Source organism: Trichogramma pretiosum, unplaced genomic scaffold (assembly GCF_000599845.2).
Source record: "Trichogramma pretiosum strain Unisexual culture from Peru unplaced genomic scaffold, Tpre_2.0 scaffold5, whole genome shotgun sequence".
In the NCBI taxonomy this organism is placed as follows: Eukaryota; Metazoa; Arthropoda; class Insecta; order Hymenoptera; family Trichogrammatidae; genus Trichogramma; species Trichogramma pretiosum.
Window position 1 is genome coordinate 451,795 of NW_019641672.1, and position 22,094 is coordinate 473,888.

At 45.2% G+C, this 22,094-nt stretch overlaps 1 protein-coding gene across 1 annotated transcript; it reads right to left on the minus strand.

The window, feature by feature from the left end:
* Window positions 1-503: 503 nt before the first annotated feature.
* LOC106650272 (transcription initiation factor TFIID subunit 12b-like) lies at window positions 504-20,470 on the minus strand. Its single transcript, XM_014368200.1, has 4 exons — window positions 20,357-20,470; window positions 3,863-5,584; window positions 2,568-3,697; window positions 504-663 (listed from the first exon to the last, which is right to left on the minus strand). Exons 1-4 carry the CDS (start codon window positions 20,468-20,470, stop codon window positions 504-506), a joined length of 3,126 nt encoding a protein of 1,041 aa, XP_014223686.1.
* Between the last annotated feature and the right edge of the window lie 1,624 nt (window positions 20,471-22,094).

Genomic DNA, 22,094 nt, shown 5'->3' on the forward strand with positions numbered 1-22,094 from the left:
GCACGATATCAACGAGGCACAGAATAGCCAAATCGCGAGGATCTGTCTTGTTCATCGCTACCATATACTAATAAAAAACAATTATTTTGAAATTAAAGCTTTCGGATTTTCTATTACGATCTTGCTCGTAATGTGTAATGATTAATCTCGACATCGACATCGATTAGCCTCCATAGATCGCTGTCCTAGTTGATGTACAATATTGGTCGTTGGCACACTTGAGTTAATTAAAATTATAAATGGTACAAAAGACAAAAAAAAAATCAACAAAAATGAAAGAGAATAAAAGCTCAAACGTTCGCAATCATCAGCATCATCATCATTATCGTCATCGTAATTATCACTCTCTTTTAAAAATTAATTATTAAAAAAAGGAAAAAAAGAAGGAGGTAAAGCTCCCGTGGTTATTGATGGCTCGTATATCACGTTCTCATCAGTGGGTCTTCTTCTTTTTCTCCTTTTCTATCTCTCTTTCTTTCTTTCTTTTTTTTTTGTTTATTTCTTTAAATCGATCGCGAGCTGGCGGTGTCGTTAACATTGCTCTCGGCGGCGTCGTAGAAGGACGGTGTCAAATCGCCTTCGAGCTGGCTCACGCTCTCGGACGTCACGTCGTACATGAAGATCGCTTGATCGGCTTGGCTGCCAGCAGGGCTCTCGCGTGGCCTGAAACACATGAGGAGAAAAATGCGCGCATAAATAATTGTGTCCAAACTTTCGCAATAATCTTGAAATTTCGTCCTAAATTTATTCGCCGAAAAGTATCCCAAGGACGGTCGAAGAGCGATCGCTTCGAAAAACGAGTATATAATGTGAAAAAAAAAAAATAAAAAAGGAAAAAAAAAGATCGAGGGAAGAGAAACAAAAGATCGGAGGAGAGAAGCCGACCGACCGGAGTATCCACCAAATACATTAAATTTCGTAATTACTGCGAGACGAATCCGATACATCTGGTTTTCATTTCATCATTTTATGCATAAGTATAACATATATTTGTGCGCCCGGATCACCTTCTCGCGGTCGTTCTTTCTCTTTATTTTTTATTTTATTTTCTTGTTAACCCCGTGAGCGAGATAAAAAAAAAGGAAGGTTTTACATAATTCCGCGAAGGAACGTCAAGCGTTTACGGCGCGGCGCTATCCTAATGTACGCGCGGTATGAACGACCTCGCGCGGTGCACGAGGACTACCTGTACCTACCTACCTACCTACCACTAGGCTCGCTATTAAAATATTTTACAGAGAACCGCTGGTTAGCTCGACGTTATAAAAATGACCGTGAAAGTTTGCAATTGCCACGACGGCGCAGTACATAGGATAGGTATGCGTCAGCAGCGAGGCACTGCACAGCTCGCTCAAATACATATCCGCACGCGACCACCACCATGGCGCGCGAGCTATAACATCCTATATAACACGGCTGAATTCGCGTACTGCAGCAGGCGCAGCGATACAAGTGTTATATCAAATTATAGCGCGCCCGTATATAACATAGGAAATTCCTCCTCGCTCATCGCGCAAAAAAACTGGCCGCGCGCTAATGCAGGTATTATTTTTGGCCGCCGCCGCTTCATGCGCTGCAAGTGAAATCACACGATTTTCCATTTTTATATTATTAAAACTTATTTGCTGGCGCGAGTGGCTCTGGCAGTGTGGCGTTAACGCGCCGCGAGCCTCGTACATACACCGAGCTCTCGAGTGACTTTCACCTTCGCGCGTCGACTGCGCGCATATCTGCGGTACTTAAATGTATGTACGTGCCGCGCGGCGCTCTGGACGTGTGCGGCATCCGCGCGACGACGACGACGTCCCCGCGCAAAAGACGCAGCTAATGCAGCAGCGACTTGACTCCGTTCTTTATGCGCTCCGGGGGCAATTATTACAATTACGCTCGGCTTATTCGCTTAATTCGTCGCACGTATTATATATATAACACATATAGAAGCGGCTCGATAATGAGCGCCACTCGCCGCGGATATATCGGGATTGCGCAGCTTTTAATAGGCCTTACGAAATGCAAGTACGTCGAGCGAGCCTCGTGTATTATGCGCTCCGTTTAGATAAAAGCCCCGAGACGAACGAGAGCGAAATTTCTGTGTGCACGCGAAATCGAGCGCGTAATGCGTTGTTCTTGTGTGTGTGTGCAGAGCTAAACTTAATTTAGGCAGGATAAAAACGTGCTGCATAATGTGTGTGTGTACAGACTATACACACAGTCGCGCGCACGGCCTATCTGATGAACCGATCGACGAGAGAGATTCGCTTCGCGAAGCGCGTTAATTTCCCATCGTTCACTTTTTTTTCCTCTTCTAATTTTAGCAGCCGACTGCGAAAAAGCCCCGACAACGCGCGTACACAATGTACCGCTATACTGCAGATGTACCGGAGAAGACAAGATTTTTCGCAAGACTATATCTCTCAAGAGAACGAATAAGTACGGAGCCCGATGTTCAACGAAAAAATGCGACACGAGTTACTTGATTTTAAGCGATCGCGAGTACAGAGCTTACGACACAAATCGCGTAGGAATAAAAAAATGTCGATCGATGAACGGAATAACTATATACTCACTTGGTGACTAGCAGCACGATGGCCTGTTTCTCGAGGGGGCTGCGACGCTCGTGCTCGAGCCAGCGCTTGTAATTGTCGGCCGTGGGCTTGCGCACCAGCTGCTTCAGGCTCTCGCCGCCGAAGAAGCGCATCGACTGCAGCTGCTCCTCCTGACTGGCGGCGACCTTCCTGCCGTTGCGTTGAGTCGGCTGCTGCAGACCGTCGACCGGGGCCAGCACCACCACCGACGAGATCCGCCTGCCCTCGAGCTCGGCCGCGCTCGGTATAGGGAAGCTCGCCCCACTCACCTTCAGGGGCAGGTAGCGGTTGTACTGGGCGTCGTTGCTATTGCTGCTTCCGAGCTGAACGGCGCTCAGTTGGGTGGCGTTCTCCTTCAGCACACCCTCGGCCAGCTTCTGGCCCTGCATCGTGCGCGGGTCGAAGCGCACGACCTTCATCTCGACGCCGCTGGTCGACGCCGCCGTCTCCTGGAGCTCGTCCTCGGCCAGCTTGGGACGCTTGGCCAGTCGTGGCTTGGGCTCGCTCGCTGCACCCGCCGCGCCTCCGGCTCCGTAGAACTGGGCCAGCGCCTCGGGTGGCAGGTCACCGATGTTCACGCCCCCGACCTTGTCGTAGTCCAGGATCTGGATGTCGGCGTTGCCGAGGATGCCCGAGGACAGCAGCTGCTCGCGAATGTCGTCGGGTACCTCGTCGGGCAGTCGCTCGATGTTGGCCTTGATGCGGGCGTCGTGCTTCGGCGAGCTCGTCGTCGTCAGGACCGCAGGTGCTGCCGTGGTGGCGGCTGCCGTGGTGTAAGGTCTGGGCGTCGTTGTGGGCGATGGGCTCGTGGGATACTGGATCTTCGTCACTGGAGTGGCGAAGATTTTCTCGTTCGAGTTTCGGAAAATGGGCTGTCTACCCCAGATCGACGAGATGGCGTTGTTCTGGGCTTGTGGCTGTGGCTGGGGCTGGGCCTGTTGCAGCGACAACTGTTGTTGCTGCTGGTACTGGATCTCTTGTTGAGGCCTCAACTGCTGTGGCGATGGTAAATTTTTCAAGAAAAATTGCTGACTATCTTGTGGCGTCGATGGCTGCCTCGTGTACTGCAATTGGTGCTGCTGTTGCTGGTTTTGTTGGTATTGCTGCTGTTGCTGTTGATGGTGTTGCTGCTGCTGATGTTGTTGCTGCTGCTGCTGTTGCTGCTGTTGATGGTGCTGTTGTTGTTGGTGCTGCTGCTGTTGATGATGTTGCTGTTGCTGATGTTGCTGTTGCTGATGTTGTTGCTGTTGCTGCTGTCTCTGCTGATGACTTTGTACCTGTTGCTGCTGTTGTTGGCTCTGCTGTTGTTGATGCTGTCGGTTCTGATGGTTCTGCAGCTGCTGTTGCTGTTGCTGACTTTGTTGCTGTTGCTGTTGTTGCAATTGTTGCTGCTGAATGTGCTGTTGTTTCAACAGCTGATGTTTAGCTGGACCTACTTTTACATTTTGACTTTGAACGGGTAACTGTGGCTGAGCTTGATGCACCAGATTGGATTGCTGGGAGTATTGATGGGAAGCAGCGTTGAAAGAAGCCGAAGGAATATCGGCATACTGAGGGTTTGGTGGGAAGGGCCCCGGGTGCAGGGGATTTTCCCTGATGGCGTAGTGCTGCTCCAGTTTCGGAATCGAGCGAAGAATCTCTCCACCTACTTGTTGGGGCTGCTGCTGAGCGACCTGCGGTTGTTGCTGCTGCTGTTTTTGGCCTTGCTGGACGTACTTGAAGTGCTGCTGTTGATACTGCTGGTGCTGGAACTGCTGCTGCTGAAGACGGTTCTGGTCTTGCTCGTGTTGATAGTGTAGCTGACGCTTCTGGTCCTGCTCCTGCTTGCGTCTCTGCTGCTCCTGAATGCGCGCCTGCTCCTGCTGACGCTTCTGCTCGGCCAGGCGCTGCTGCTGCTCGAAGTAGCGCTGCTTGTCCTGCTGCTGCTGACGCTGCTTTATCTGTCCGGCCTGGGGATCGAAGTTGAAGCCCACCGGGGCCGGGTGCGGCAGTTGCTGCTGGTGCACGTAGTTCTGCAGCTGTACATTTTGATGGGACAGTCCGCCGGGCTGCGGTCGGTTCACGAACGGCTGACGCTGCTGGTGCTCAGGCAGTCCCTGGATGGGCGAAGGAGCCGGACGAGAGGGTCTGGCGATCGGGGCGATCGGCGAGAGCGGGGAAACGGGACGTTGTGAAAGCAGCGGCTGCTGCTGGTGCAGCTGAGGCTGAAGAGCGAAGTTGGGCTGGGGCGCTTGAACGATGGGTCCCAGGGGCTGCGAGAAGGCCGGTCGCTGCGACGCTCCCGACTGCACGGGGGCGAAGGGACCGTGTTGCCGACGGGGCGAGGAGACCTGGTCGCTCCTCTTGTTGTGCTGATTCGGTGGCAGCTGGTCGTTGCCGAAGGTGACCCTGAGACCGCTACCCGTCGGGGCGTGGTAGGTCTCGCTGTCGGGCCTGATGATGGCTCTCAGGGTGGTCGTGGAGACCGGAGGGGCGGGCGTCACCGGGACCACCGGGGCTGGGGCCGCGGGCTCGTCCGGGTGCAGCTCCTCGTGCTCCTCGACGGGCACGAGGGCCGGCACCGGCGTATCGTAGACTACCCTCGGGTGCTCCTCGCCGTGCTCCTGCTTCTTCTCGTACTTGACGTAGAACACCTGGATGGGCTCCTTCTTGGGTTTACTTGGCGCAGGCAGATGGATCGGTGGCTGGGGTGGCAGAGTCTCGTTCGACTCCTTGATGATGATCTCGATGATGGGCTCGGGCTCGGTCGGGTAGTAGTTGTAGGGCGAGTCCTCGTAGTACTGGGGCACGTCGCTCTTCGACTCGGCCAGCGGATTGTAGAGGGGGTCGCGCGGCGAGTAGTGGGCGATCGGCTCCATCTGCACGGCGTAGGGCGGCGGGCGTCCGGAGCGTCGCGTCTGGAAGCCCAGGTGGTGCTGGCGCTTCTTGCGGGCTGCTGCATCGCCGTCGGTCGTCTTGGCCAGGGCCAGGGCGCTAATGGCGCACACCAGCAACACCGTCTACATGCATCGGAGAGAGAAAAGAAAAGAAAAAAAAATAGAAAAAAACAGTTCGGTTTAGCGACGAGTATAAATTTGCCATATATGATTCTACGCGAGCTGAGTTGCAGCTGAAATAAGCATTAAATTCTACAAATAGGTAAAAAGCTTAGAGAGGATACAAAATCCATAAATTTTGATTGACGCGCGGAGAAACGTGAAAGCCAGTAACGAAAATCGTTTTGCTCCATCCGCAACAAGATCGTCTATAAGTTATACACTCACACTTGTTCAGGTTGAGCTCGTTCACCTTTTGAAAAACAAAAAGAAGCGGACACAAAAAAAAAAGCATTACCGAGTCGGTGCTTCCGCACGAGCTCGCGAGCGAGTGGATCAGGATTATTTGCCCGTAGTAGTAGTAGTACTACTACTACCATATTATCTGCACCCGTGTGGCGTCCATGCGTATAGATACACACATATAGATATAAAAACACATAACGAGTTCGCCAGGCGCTTGCTATCAAGCTCGTATAGATATATAGCGCGAAGCGAGAGAAAAGAGCAAAAGCAGCGGCAGCAGCAGCGGCAGCAGTAGCAGCAGGAGCGATCGGTAACCGAGTGACCCGATTCTCCGCACGTGCACACTTATAAACACACACACACACATACAAACACATGCAGGCCGGAGGTTTTGGCATTCCGCGCAGCATCATCGGCCGCATCGTCCTCGCTCGTTTATACGCTCTTTATTATCCCATGGGCCATCGTCAGGTGCTCCCATGCCGATCTCCGCGTACGCAAGTACGTATGCATACATTTACGTGCATTCGCATGAATGCGATTCTTCGCATACATACTGCATTGCATACAGACAGACAGACGCACACACGTACGTACGTACACACCACGACAAAGTATATTACGGCTGCGGAGAGAAAATCTCGAGTGAGAGTCGAGGCGATGTTCTCGCGGACGTTCTCTTTGATTGGTTCGAAGATGTTCCGGGTATATACGCGCGCTTAATGTATGTATACGTGTGGATGTGCAGCAGCAGCAGCAACCGGTCGTCATTCGCGATATTCTGCCCGTGGCGCGCATCGCCAGTCGAAGTTAGGTAATGCTCAAAGACGACGACGATGCGCCTCGGCGTCTTTTTTTTTATCTCGTTTTTTTTTTCTTTCGTGCCCGCTAATTGCACTGGCTCGCGCGTTAACAGTCGCATGGACCTTTCTAAAATATCGCATCGCTTTTTTATCTTTCTTTTTCTTTTGCTCATTTTTCTTCTTCTTTTTTTTTATTTACAAAAAACGGATTAAATATTTGGATGACCGTCGATGGTCGCACGCGATACTTTCACAATTACAAATACAAATATTTCTTGGCTACTGCAATCAATTTTATTTATTAACGCTGATTTGTTTCGATCTTCTTAAACAGTCAAATGAATACCTAATATATTCATGAGCTATAATGAGCGTAAGTCACCGTATAGTTTCAGGCAACAATTTGATCAATGAGTTGAAGATACATTCTTTCGTCTGTTTTTTTTTATTTTTTTTTTTTCGTGTTGAAAAATTACGAAATAAGTTTATCGATTGGTCAATTTATCCGAGAGATAAAACTTTTCGATCAATTCGGATAGATCCCGAACGAAAACTTGAGCTTTTAATCTCATGTCAGCTCGTTTAGCTAAATACGATTATGAGCATGTCTCGATGAAACATTATGCAAATTTTACATCCAGCATATATCGTTTTATTGGCTATGTCGTATGGAAATATCATTTAAATTATTCAGCTACCTGTTAAAGCCTGAGAGTCTATGCGAAAGCTGAGTCAAGCGGAAGAAGTATTGGTAACATTAGGCCATATTAGCATCAGACTATTTTTTTAAGCTTTAATGGAACAAAATTGTTATAGGAAAAGCGAAGAAACAAGTATGCTTGGCGCATAACGGCACGGGATGCGCATGAAAATTCTATTTCAGAAATGGTCAGCGAAAAACCGTTTGCCAATTCAATATTTGTCTAAAGCGAGGCTCAACCCGTTAGATTTGGCACAAGACCATCCGATCGAATTGAGAGTTTGCAAGCGTGCAAAACGATTTTCCAAATAGGCACAACGTTTGCTCGTGGGCGAGTCTCCTCGATTTACTCGGATCCGAATCGGTAATGAGTTCATTACATTTAAACGGTTACAGGGTGCATGATTTTGCAATTTTTTTTAATGCTCATGTCAAAATTTTTAAGATAACAAAATGTATTTCGAATTTTATTTTTAAATATTTTTCTACAGAAACAATTATATTAAATGGCCCATTTATACAGGAATCTTTAACGCGTTTCGCAAGGTTAATCGGATTGATAACCATTAAGTGCGTCGAGTGTTTCAATGAATTTATAATTCACATACATTATTCGAAAAAGTAACGAGCGCACTAAAATGAAACAAGTATTTAAAAAATTAAAAAAAAAAAGAAGGACTATTATCGAATAATTTTTGTAAAATAAGTAATTCGATTGTTTTTTTATGATTTTTCGTAAAATATTCTCCAAAACGATTCACCTTCAAGTAAAATTAAATGAAAAAAAACTTGCCTATGCTCCTGAATTTCACGCGCATCTCGAATCAAGTTCGTGCAGCATATTCTAATCAGGGTAATTCACGATTCACGCGGTGCTTTTGAAAAGCAATAAAGGCTCTTCGCACTAACGCGAGAACATTAGCCGATTTCTTTTTTTCTATTCTAATAAGCGAGTTTTCGTGAAGGCGATTAGTCGTCCTTTAAGAAATATGTGTTTACCAATTTGAGATACTGCATGGCTCTGACACTTTGGTTCTTCCTCGGTCACTGAATTTCTCGAACGCACCGAACGAAAGGTCCTGCGCTGCGGTCTTTCGGGATACTTCGCAGCGAGCGGGAAAAAAAAGGAAAATCTGCACCTCCGTCGTCGATGATCGATCGAACGAAGTCAAACCGTCATGTCGTACGGTAAACGGAAGAAAAAAGGCACTCGCGCACTCGCGATATACCCTCCTTGGGCGATGCGATCTCTTGTATCCGCAATTACACTGTCGGGGCAGTATAGGTCGTCGTCGTCATGCAGAGAGAACTGCACCCGCTCGCACAGCTCTTCCTTCTTATCGCGAAAAAGTACGCGAACGAATAAAAAAAAAAAAAAAAAAACTCTCAAGACCCGGTGCACATATGAAAATTGCCTACGCACTATGCACAGACACACACCGCGTGCTTACACCTGGTGCTCGATCGGGAGCCGTGACTGTTCTGCGCGTAGATGTGCGCTTCCTTCGCGAGCAGAATTATATTTCAGAGATCCACCAAAAGTCCCTCACTCTAATATCAGCGCGGGAACGGCTATGAAGTGGTAGTATACAGCAGCAGCAGAAGCGGAGGCACCGGAGGTAGAAGGGAGATTCCCGCGCGGCCACAGGGAGCTTATAACACACACACACACAGCGCGCGCGAGAGAGAGGAAGATGTTTCGGGTTCTTTTCCTCCACCTCCTCCTGCTCTTTAGCGATCATCGTCGCCTTTCTCTCCTCTATATATATAAAGTATACATGTGAACGTGTGTGCGTGTGCAAAAGCCAAGTACGTGTGTGTGTAAGTACTCACCAGGTGTATACGCGCGTGAATACGGGCTATATATAAAATGTGCGGATTACAATTTTTGTATACGGCTCGCGCCGCCCGCGATACAAGGTGACAGTCCCGCGCCTCGCACGCCGGCTTATTCTCACACACACACGCATACGCACACGAGCGATCGAAGATACATATCTGCACTTTGCTTACGTGTAATTTATGAAAGTTGCAGTTGAATTTTTGCGGATCATCGAGAGCGCGGCGGCGGCGGCGGCTCATCTTTTATAGCGCGTACATACTAGGATACTTGTATACGCGAGTCCTCCTCGCTAGAGAGAGAGCAAGAGTTCGAGTCCAGAGCGCAAATAGCGCGTACACATACATTCATACATACATACATACATACATATACAGTTGACGCGCGTGCACCGCACGATAGAAAGTGAAACTTTGAACTTGTCTCTCGGTTGAGGCTGTGACGCGCATGCAGCTTCGTATATAATACGAGAGTGCAGCAGCACTGCCTCGCTCCAACGGTTTATATCTTTCTCTCTCGCGGCTATAATCGCGAGCTGTACCAATTTCGATTTTGTATTATATACGACCTCGCTCGACTCCAAGGTACTATTTCCCATACGTCTATATGTAGGACTTTGCGAGTCCGATTTATAATAGACTGTGTACCGAAGGTTCGAAGTCGAGTTGCGAGAGCGATTGCGACGAATGCAGTTCAAGTTCAAGTATACCAAGCGTCGCTCATTCAGTCTCGAGTTCGTGTGTGTGTGTGTGTGTGTGTGCGAGCGCGTCGAGATTATCGAACGTGAGTTAAAGCTAGGTGCACGCGTCAGAGCGAAAAAGTGGATCATAGACGTTGAGCGCCAAGGATTAAGATAAAAAGAAAAAAAATTGGATGGATAATAATTACACGGTAGCTCTCGGTGCGCTGGAGAACTCAGGCGGCCAGCTCAGGTGAAATTGCACTCCGCGAGCTCGAGCTACGTCTCGACTCGAGAAACTACGGAATCACTCGAATTACCGATCGCCGTCGATGCCGAGGAGGCCGCCGCGGGCGCCTTTTTTCCATTAAAAGCACGTGCTATATAACATCGCGTATAATAATATAATATGTTCGCGATCGATCAAGGTGCTCAGCGCAGCGGTAAATCAAAATTCGCAAACTGCACCGGATGATCGCTGTAATAATTCCACGTCTTTCGCGGTGCATTTTTCCTATATTTATATTTATAGTATGTATCGGGCTTTTCTTTATGCGGGAAAATAAAAACTACGTATATATGAATGCTATACATGTGTATAGGCCAGCAGCGGCAGCGCGTTGCAATTGAAAAAGAGAGAAAAAGGAGACGCGCATTGAATAGCAATGAGCGAAAGAGCCGCCAAGCTCTCTAGTTCGATCGACTATTGGAGGATGGACGCGCACTTCTGATGAACTGAAAAAACAATGCAGCTGTATAGATAGCACACGTACGACGATGCCACATGTACGCGAGTCTGTCTTGACCGTGCGAAACGTAACTTTCTTCTTCTCGGGATCCTCGTCGCCGTACAGTCGTCGCAATCGTCGTCGTTATCAAGCTGCAAATGGTCAGATGCATCGGAATAGAGAAAATTCCACACAATTCCATTGAGGTTTTTTCGCTAATATCACCTGTGCGAATACACATAAACGCGCGATGCCAATATTGTATGTGTAAGCACGCGGGAGAAATTCTTATAAATACAGGCCGGCGCCTATGATGACGATAGCTGTATCCCACAGCGAAAAAGTACAACTCGCAGGATTTGATCGATGCCGCGCGAGAATGAAGAATCGACGATGATTCTTTAATAATTACTTTTTGGTTTGTACACATACGCGCGCGGGCGCGTTACAAGCCGTTCGCACTCATTAACGCTGCTACTTTCGGTAGCGGAATTGGAAACATTTTTATGGCACGCGGCAGCTAACTCTTCACCGCCTTCTTTTCTTAAATGCGCACTTAAATAGCATCGGTCAGCTGCGCGCCACAATAATTTATATTTATTATACACTCGAGGGATCTCGAAATACTTTTTTCTCGAGTGCGTAACTTTGCTGCAGGTGTATTTATGCGCGTAAGGTAGGTAAAAAGAAGTTTGATAAACGATGAAATAACTCTTGACGCGAGAAGCGCGCCATTTCATAAAATGTATATTATGTATAATATTGCGAGCTACGTTGGGAGCCTACATATCTGCTACGGAGCTTTATGATGGCTATATAGGATTATCGGCGCGCGGGCTCGACTTCCGGCATCTGCTCGATCATATTTTCCAGTAAAGTAACGATGTGCAGCATTGCGCGATTATATGCACACAAAGGCGAGTACGCGCGCTTCTAGTGTGCGAATCGATGTTGCCGCACACAGAAAAGAGGGATTTTCTCGTTGTTTGGCGAGCCGCGCATGCACATAATACACATAAAGACGCGCGAGAGACGACGACTACGAGCGCACATAAGACGTTAGGTAATTTATATACACACTGCAGCACGCATGAATAATATGACAAGAGAGAGAAAGAGGCAATCACCGTTGGTCGCGTGGCGCAATGTGTAGCCGCGAGTCTCCTGTTATACATGCACGTGTACCTGTTCTGGTACTTTTTTGCGCTATTATTGGCTGCGGACACAAAATATTGCCAATAAAAGTCCATTCGCGAAAAGATTTTCCTTACCCGCGAAAAAAGCGGGTAATTGCGCGTTGACTTGCGCAAAAAGTCCTCGAGCACGTGTATGACGACGACGACGGCGAGTGGCGACCCAGACAATAAAAAAAAAGACAGTGGCACGCGACGCGCTCACAAGTGCACCTAATAATACCCTCGGCTGATTTTTTTTTTCATCCTCCTTTCGGTATATATACTCATCGTTATGTATTACAGCCGCGTGCGCGAGTTATTAATTCGTCATATATTGTAAATCAAACTTTCGTCACTTTCACTTGTAGTAGGTATACGCGAGATGCGATGCGCGCCGCACGCGTTAATCATTTTAATGAATTCTTAATACACGCTATAAAATAAAAAGTATATTACGCGATGTAACGTACTACACATATAGGACGAAAAGTATTACGTCCTTTACGTTTATAATACTGTTGCGGCTCTTATACATTTGCGATAATGGAGCTCGACGCGCAAAGATGAAACACGACGTAGTCGCGCAATTTGAAAATTCGTGCGTGGATAATAATGAATCATAAGCCGCGGCCGTCCCCACGAGAGCAGGAAGTCGAATATATCGTCGCAAAAACGATCGTAAACGTGTGGTATAGGCCCGGCGCGTGGCGACCTTGCCAAAATCTCCCTGGCATCGCAATGATATATGCTGCAGTTTAAATTGGCATAAGAAGAGGAAGAAACTTTCGAGGGATCGAGAGCAACGCGTGGGCTTATAAGAAAAGTCATCGAACTCCGGTCGGTCGTCGCGCTCGTGTGCTTTAAATCTCGCGCGATCGGCGCCCCCCGAGACTCCATGAGAGAGACAGAGAGAAAGAGAGATCTCGATGCCTCGGATGTGTATATAGCGGCGAACACGGTGCAGCACACGGATCGCAATTATTGACGTCTCTTTCGGCTCTGGGATTTTTAAACGTGCCGATGCAGAGTCGCTTTCACGATGTGTACGTTAATATAATACACGTGCAGCTATGTAGCTGTGCAGTGCACACATACACGAGCGGAGGAAGCAAGCAAGCGACTCGACCGAAATTCATTATTCATTTTTATCCTCTTCGATTATACCGCAGCAGCAGCAGCAGCAGCGCATATACAGCAAATAGCGCCGGTGCCGAACGTCCGCAAGTGTAATGGATTAATCCATTGGATTGTCAGGAAAGTTTATTAACGGGCTTTTTTCGGAGCAGGAGGGGATAGAGAACTGCTGGGACAGAGAAGAATGTGCATCAGCCGTCGCGTCGCTTATTGGCGCTTGTATAAACATAAAGTATCGGCGATCGTCGAAGTCGCAGCTATTTAACGGAGCCCCCGACTATGTAGGTACAATAGGTAAGCATATAACATAGAGGCTCGTCTCTGCAGCTCCGAACCGAAAGTGAAATTGTGTATTTATATATTTTCACAATGTCATAATAATCGAGAGCGGGCGGGATGTTTATCGCTCGCGCACATGCTATAGATACGTATCCGAGAGACCCTTTCGCTCCCCGCATATAATATATCTAGCTCGCTATTCATATTTAATCGTGGGATCTTTCGCGTTTACAATACATCGTCGTCGTCGTCGTCGTATAAATACACTATGAAATTGCAGGTTTGCGCGGCACGGGCCCCGCCGATGACGACGACGACAAGGATGAGAGCCAAAGTACTCTCTCGGCCGCGCGTATATATATTTATAATATACGACCCTCTCACGTCGCTCTCGTTTCGAAAGCCGTGGATATTTTTCGGCTATACAGCACGTATGTGTATCGAATATCGTGCGTGTGTTAGCGATCGAGCTGCAGTGTATGTTCTGCCACATGTGTGTGTGTGCGAGTGCACTTTGGCGAAGGTCCAATCACGGTATTCAGCAGTCGCCGCAGCGACTACGACGAGGAGCGACTCTTCTCCAACACGTATAGCGGCCTACTTGTTATTTTGCGCTCGTGGTATGTTGTAACTTTCACCCGTGAGATTTGTGTGTATGTATATTTTACGTAGACACACATACACACAGACGACTCTCCGTTGTGATAATGATAAGTTCTTAACTACGCGTTTGTACCTAACGTGCTTGTGTGTGTGTGTGTGGATAAAAGAGGGTAAGGAGGGGACAAGCTTTAAGCTGCCCCGGAGGAGTATGTGCTCGTGCAGCTACACACACTGCACGAATATAATTTACAACACACATATATACACGCATGTATGTACACGGGTGTATAGGATAATAGATAATGGCTCTCCGATGCGGCAGGTTCGCGACTAACTATACATACATCGCGCCGCAGCGCGAGAATGAATAATTCGCATCGTCGCTCCACGACCGAGAGGCCCGTTCGTCGCCGTCGCCGACGCCGTTGTTCTATTACCCATTCATGCCGCACGACGACGCATTATATGCTGCTGCTGCTGCACCGGCAGTGGCGGCAAAATTTCCCGCGCTGCAAGTACGAGCGCGCCAAAGACTTGCATTTACACGCATCTCGTGTATGTATCATGTATGTATGTAGATATTGTGCATATAGTGCCTAGAGCCGAGCTCGCGCCTTAATCATCGATGAGATTCGATAAGGTTTCTCCTAGTCTGTATAGTATGGGCACACTGTATAAGAGCTTTGTAATGCACTCGACGCGCGATTATCGTCGCTCGACACAAGCTCAAATTTCGACTTATTATATTTTCCTTTTCTTTTGCTTCTTATTTTTTTCTATTCGTAACTTCATTTTCACCCGTACATAACACGATGAATTATCATACGCGCCGATCGGAAAGACGATCTGAGTTATTTGGAAAATTTCACTTTTTGTATACGATCGTCGTCGCGTATATACACCTCGTAGAGTCCATACATATATCGCGCACGAGCGGAACAATTGCGACAATGACGACGTTACGGTGGCCCCTACCGAGTATCATACATATAGCTTGCGTAATTGCGCATCTAATAACATATACACACATACACCGAGTCCAGAGACACGCGTGACATTTATCCGCACGCAATCGCGCGTTTAGTACTTTGCGTGCTGGAAAAACTGGAATCCGAGTCAAGATCGGACAAAGAGTACATATAATCGTTAAAAAGACTACTTTTCAAATTCGTGATTGTAATCGTGATGTATCGAAGCACATCATTAATCAAATTTTCAGCAATATCGATTACGAAAAGCATAATTGCGCGGTAGCTCGTGGTCCAAATCTGTACACAATAATATCGTAACACCAACGAGCTGAGCTGCGATCGATAACCCTGGAAAATTATAAACTGCTTCTCGCTTACGAAGCGCGTCTGCGTGGATGATTAATATTGGCTTGCTCGAGCTTGAGCTTGAGCGACGTGCGCCAGCTTTTTGCAGTGCGCTAATTGAAATCGTACGTGCTGCAATTAGGTGTACCGCGATCGCTATGGACTCCGTCTTTCTTTATATATAAATTATATATGCTGCCGATTTCGAATGTGGCCGTCAGCTCGGTAGTACATTACGCAATCGCTTAAAGAGAATAGCCCATCGCAATGCGATGTTGATACGCAAAAACAATTTGCCTGTAATTTTTTCGACTCGTTATCCCTGCGGAAAATCGGCGACCCTCATTACGTATACCGCACGTAGTCTATTATACGTACTGATCCGCGCACTTAATTCAAAGTACACTTTATTTAAATCATCCGTCTAATTTGTCGGTGATTATACATGAGCCGAAGAAGAGAGTTGTAGGAAGCCGAGTAGTTGCTTTATTTGTATTATTAATTTTCTCGCTTATCCGATTGTAGCGTGAACTTTGACAGAGCAGCTCTTGTGTCACGAGCAACCTTATAATACCGGTGCCTCGGTGTATTTAAGCACCATCGAGGTCGTTATACTCGAAAGTATCGAAGCAACGTCAATGGCGCGCGACATTTATGCGGGGACTCGAGCATGTGTCGAAAGGTCCTAATAAAAAAGTCATTCACCTTCCATAATGTCTCACGTTCTCCCATTCAATGTCACACATAATTCAAATAAAAACAACATAACTACAATGTAGTACATCAAGTGGTATTACAAGCGGTCGTTTGATACCTATATATTCAATAAATACCTATAATACGCGTAATTTAAATTTGCGATTCATTTATCGAAGTCATTACCAAATTTTCACCTGTACTTTCGCTTCGAGTCACAATACGCGTACGGCTTACAATGATAATAAATAAATATAGAGCAGCGAAGCTTACAAGTACGCGATTACGTGAGCTGTTATAGCTCGTCTCGGCATTTTTTTCCCTCAATCTGTCATTCCGACGAGTACACGAATTCATATACGCGCGCGCGGGCGGCAACGTGTACCATAGCAAGTGCTATATACGCAATTCGCAGGGAAACGAGCCCACGCGCGCAGTGCCGAGCGTAGAGATTCAACGCCGCTCGACGCGAGTCGAGTATTGTTCGTATATAGAGGCCCATTACACACACTCGCGAGGCGCTCTATATATGAGAGCGTCTGCTGCTGTACGTGTGTATATCCTCTCAAAATGTATACATGCGCTCATTACGTTGCTTGAATACATATTCTTATAATATGTATGAAGGTACATATAACGCGGATATAATGCGTCGTGTGTGGCGCAAAAGCCCAGCGCGCCAAAACTGCCCGCGATCTCGAGCTCGTCGTCGTTTTCAAAGTGATAATAGCGACGCGATATATATCGTATATAATGTATATAATAACGTCGGCGGTCGAACGTGCGCCCAGTCTTTTATGCTCGACATACATGTAAGAGCTTTTTAAACGCGCGCGCCCGATTGACCATTTACGCGTAGGCATTTCCAACTATTTCTCGCTCTCTGTCTCGGGAGCTTAGCTCCTTTTTGCGCCTCTGTATGGTCGGTATAATAATCTCGATTATATAAGGGCAATTGCGAATGCGGTGTCTGTGTTTGTTGTTGTGCTATACGCGCCTGGATGTTGTGTATACAAACCTTCGCGCGCAATCGCAGCTTTATTAAATCGAATGAATCGCGCGTTTATGCGGTTACATGCGCGTATATGCGGCCTATAGAAGTACGTAAACACGCGCAGAAACTCGAGTGCCGCGGCGTACGCGTAATACCAGCGTCGACGGCACCGCGACGGAGCCGAGTCTGGCCACTATCTACTGCGTAATTTGCATAAGACATTTTTCTCCGATGCGTACGTACGCGCAGCACGCGGTCTATGCAATGTGTAGTGTTTATCTTTCTCTTTCTCCTTGTCCGACAGCGAGAGAAGAATCGGCGTAGGCTCGAGTACGAGATAGCGGAAAAAAGTGAATATAAGCCGACCTGTCAGAAATTCTCAACATTTCATGTTCATTAGTTTATGATCACAAACACTTCAAAAATAGATTGGCTAAAATTTGAACGCTTTTACTATACTTATACAATTATTTGGACTTTGCCACTTGCAGATTTATAGATAAAGGTACTTGCCATCTAGTGGTGTAGGCTTGAAGTATAAGGAATATAATACATGGTGTACTCAAAGTGGTTGAAAAATAATAATTTTTCTTTTTCTTTTTTTTCAAACAATTAACTCGTTACTTTTAAGTAATCTAAAATGCACTCAATAATTATAACCAACAATCCAAAATGGTCCAAATGATGGAGAGAAGGCGTATTGGGAAAATTGCTATGTGTCACTGGAAAAGATGCTTTTGAGCCACACTATCGCGTTTTTCTATTCGAAAATATAGTAATTTTTTCTATAGTTATAACAATTTTGCTAATAGAGTACAGTAAAAATGACTATATTTTCGAATAGAAAAACACGATAGTGCGGCTCGGAGGCACCTTTCCCAGTGAGCATAGCAATTATCACTATAGGTCTTTTATTTGTGTGAATTTAAAAAAAATTATAATTAATGCTTTTTGGTCATCGGTTCATTATTAATATGGAGCATTTCTACCGGAGTGAGTGTAAATGTATTTTTTATCGAATATCGCTGTTGATTACGCATCCGCGAACGTGGGTGTTTACACGAGTATGCGAATGAGATATTGAGATATTATACACGACGGAGCGAGTAGAAAACGCCGAAAGTGAGATATCGACGCCACGAGGAGAGCCGATCTCGATATACGATCGGCAGCTACAGAGTGTGCAGCTGTGCCGATTTTTTTTTTTATATGCAGCTCAGCGCGTCGAGATCGTCGGGGAGTTTCGCACGATCGGAACTGATTCGTCCGAAAATGTTATACGTGCTTATTATAGACGACTCAATCGGCCGTCGGGATCGATACTTGTGTGTGTGTGTGTGTGTAAGTGTGTGTGAGTGCGTCTGCGTACATGGATGTATATATCGATCGATCTGCCTTAGTCGTTCGTTCGTTCGTTCGCTCGTTGGTGCGCGCGGAAAGAAAGTGCGACTCGGCGAATTGGCGATTCATCGCCGCATATAGATACATACAAAATATACACTTTCCTTGCGCAATTCGGTGGTAGCTGTGTGTGCGCGCGCGCCAAGACAAAAGAGAGCCAAGAGAAAAGGTGTATACACGGCGCATCGAGCCCGAGGATTCACGAAAATTTTTTAATGGAAAGTTTTTTGCGCTCGCGACTCGATGTGCCCGTCTCGAGAGAGCGCGACTACCGCGTGTATATAAGTCACTTGCTGAATAAACAGCACGAGGATCGATGTGTTTGTGTACGAATATAACGAGCGCGCGTCGAGGAATGCCAATGGAATAGCTCGTTTTGTCTCTTTACGCGGATATCATACTTCCGATATGTTGTCGAATTAAAAAAATATAAATGCGATAACGATAAATACAAGAGCGGACCGTGTCTGGTCACACGCCGGTTATTATATACGGGCAAAAATACTCCTCGCCCACACGATTTAATCGCATCCCCGGAACGTCACATAAATTATATCGAAATTTCGACATGAGGCGTACGAGCAAAATACAGAGCTGGGGCCGAGCGACATTTGCGCGGGCGCGGAAACGCTCATTGCCAAACGTAAAAGGAAATAATCTTTGGCTCGGAAATCTCTTGCGTTACGTACGTATATGTACACCGGCGACGTGTGTAGCAGCGGCTTCGTTACAATGTCGTGCATTCAAAAATGTATTCACATTTTCCACGCTCCGCTCTTATAATAACATACCGTATACGTATGCTGCACAACGACAACGACGACGACGACGACGACGTGAGATGAAAGTATCGTAATCGCGACCGACTCTGCTGCAGAGTGTGTAACATTTATATTATACTGTACATCGTGTATTATGCATATGAGCGATTCCATACTTTACCTGACAAATTTCTGACTAAAAATGAATCTAATTTAATTTTTTCATTGGACGCTTATAGAGAAATTCGTGAAAAATCAAAATTTTAACAAGTATTTTTTAATGCCTGTTTCTATATCTTTTGACGTTGTAGTGTTCGTCTGTCTTCATTCTCTTCTCGACTTTTTTACGTGAAAAATCATATATCATTCGCATTAATCATATCCAAACGGTACTGCCCGACGAAATTATTGTACTTATTGCAACGGGTGTGAACATTTTTTTTCTGAAAAATGAGGGGTTGAAGCACGAGCCGAAAGCGAGCGCTGTCACAAGTTTTGCTTACAATCTTATTTTACACATAAAAAGCAGCAAAAATTTTCTTCAATTATTAATATTAATTAAAAAACGTAAGAGTTAAAACCTTCAATCCGGCCTTCGAAATGAGTGTCTAGATACTGCTGATCATAAATTTTAGTCATTTAAAATTAGAGAAAATATTTAAATACCTAACAAACGAAATACTTTAGGGCGTAGGTAATGCGAGCCACTTGAAAATCATGTTTCTTGCTTTTAAATTATGTTGTTTTTTTTTTTTTTTTTGAAGGTTCAAATAAAATTTAAGAAAATAGAATCTATATTTTTTCTTTTTAAAAAATAATAAACTTTTGGGGAAAAAATGTTTTAACAATTATACAGTATTAATGTATATTTAAAATTGGCGAATATATAAAATATATTATAAAAAAATGATTTAGAAAATTTTGATAATTATAAGCCTTTCTTTAAAATTGGTCAAGTATTTAAAATAATGTATTTCCCTACTCACGTTCGATAGTTTGATGATGCAACAAATAAAATACTTCAAGATAAAAGTATTCTAAAATTAACTTCTAGTATTAAATAGTAATCTTCATAGTTTCTCATCTGCGAAAATATTTTGTGGGAGAGTGAGAAAATTGGGCACTTGTCTGTACAAATCATCGCTTTTGTCCAATAGGTTATAAATTGGAATTGTATGGACTGTTTCTTCGGGTTTCCTCGGATTCCATGAATTTTCAGATTTTTTTTCACACTTTTTGCGTGTGTAATCTTTACAATATTCGAGAACTAGCTCTAGATCGGAGAGTACACTCGACTTTGGTACAAATTTCTCCTCGCATTTTTCGAGTACGTATTCTTCGCGACCCTCGTGTACTGATTTTTGGTGTGTTCTCAAATTACTTTCAAGCCCAAATATCCTCTCGCAATTGTTGCATGCATAGTTTTTTCGACTTTCGTGAGATTCTTGTTGGTGCCAAAGCAAATGCACTTTTTGCTCAAATTTCTGCTTGCCATTGTCGCATGCAAAGTCTTTGCAACTTTCGTGAAATGTCTTTAGATGGGAAATTAAATTCGATTTCTTTCCAAATACCTTTTTGCAATGGTCGCATGCGTAGTCTTTGTGACTTTGATGAACTGATTTTTGGTGTTTTCTCAAATAGTGTCGACGCCCAAACTTCTTCTCGCACTTGTCGCATGCAAAATCTTTGCGACCTTCGTGGACTTTTTTTGTATGTTGGATTAAATTGCCTAGTTCCCCAAATTTCTTCTCACATTGGTCACATGCATAATCTTTACGACCTTCATGGACTGTCTTTTGGTGTCTTAACAAAGTCCATTTTGTACCAAATACCTTTTTGCAATTATCGCATGCGTAATCTTTGCGACCTTCATGAACTAACTTTTGGTGTCTGAACAAAGTCGTTTTTGTACCTAATACCTTTTTGCAATTATCGCATGCAAAATCTTTACGATCTTCATGAACTAACTTTTGGTGTCTAATTAATTTTGATTTTTTTTCAAATGTATTCTCGCACTTGTCGCATGAGTAATCTTTTTCTTCATTTTGATTTAGGTTTTCTTGTTTTATTATGCTTGATTTTTCTGTTAATTTTGACTTACAAACGTCGTAAACGAGGTTTTCGTCCGTTGAATCATTAATATTGCGCACACCCAAGTTATATTTTGAAACTTGCTTAGATTTTTTCTCACTTTTATTCATTTTTCTACCAAAATATAACAATGAATACTTCTTTTTCGCAATACAGAAATTGAAAGAGTAAAATTGATTTTTTGTCGTTAAGTCTTGTTTCACTGATGAAGACAATACTCGTACTAGTTTGTTTTTACTTTATAACATAATCAGTCTACGAGGAACCATATCGAGATTGTTTACGTTTATACTGTTTACAATAAAGGCAGAAAAGACAAAATATTTGTTTATATTTTGTCATTTCCTTCTTTTAACCCCTGTTGGACTCAATCGAACTAAGCAGCACGACTCTCTTCGAAGCTATACAGCTTACGTAATTGTCGTTGTACAAAAAATGAAACCAACATAATTCGACCATTGGTGATCTGAAGCGACCCTGGTGCTGTAGCTTCAACGGTTTACTCTGAATGTTACGGCGAGTGAAATGCATTTTGCAAAAACGTAAAAGTCAAGAAAAGGCAAAAGACGAAAAAGTGTAACACGTAGGGTATACGAAAAAAGCTCATGGAAACAGCTGTATCTCAGTGAATAATCAACATTTTGGAGTTTTGGAAAATGCAATGAAAATGGGGACAGAAAAAGTTTGGTACCATTAGAATGTCATTTATGCAAATGGTATCCGGTTTTTCGCGTCAAAAAGTCGAAGGGAGAGCTTCCCAAAACCTCAAAGAACAATAACCAATGTTCATTGCAAGCCTCCAAAGAATAAAACAAAAATTGGACGTGTCCTCGGCCAAAAATTTGGCAGTTGAGTCGCGGAACGGCTCATATACGCGTTCGCCGCTGCGCGTCGCAGTGTGGGGAGCATGGCTTATACGAGCTGCGTGCAGCGCGTACATTGCGCGGTGCATCGGGCTCTCGTCTGCAGCGATCGTCCTCAGCGCGAAAAGAAGCCAACGCACCGACTTTCCAAAGGAGTTTCGCGCG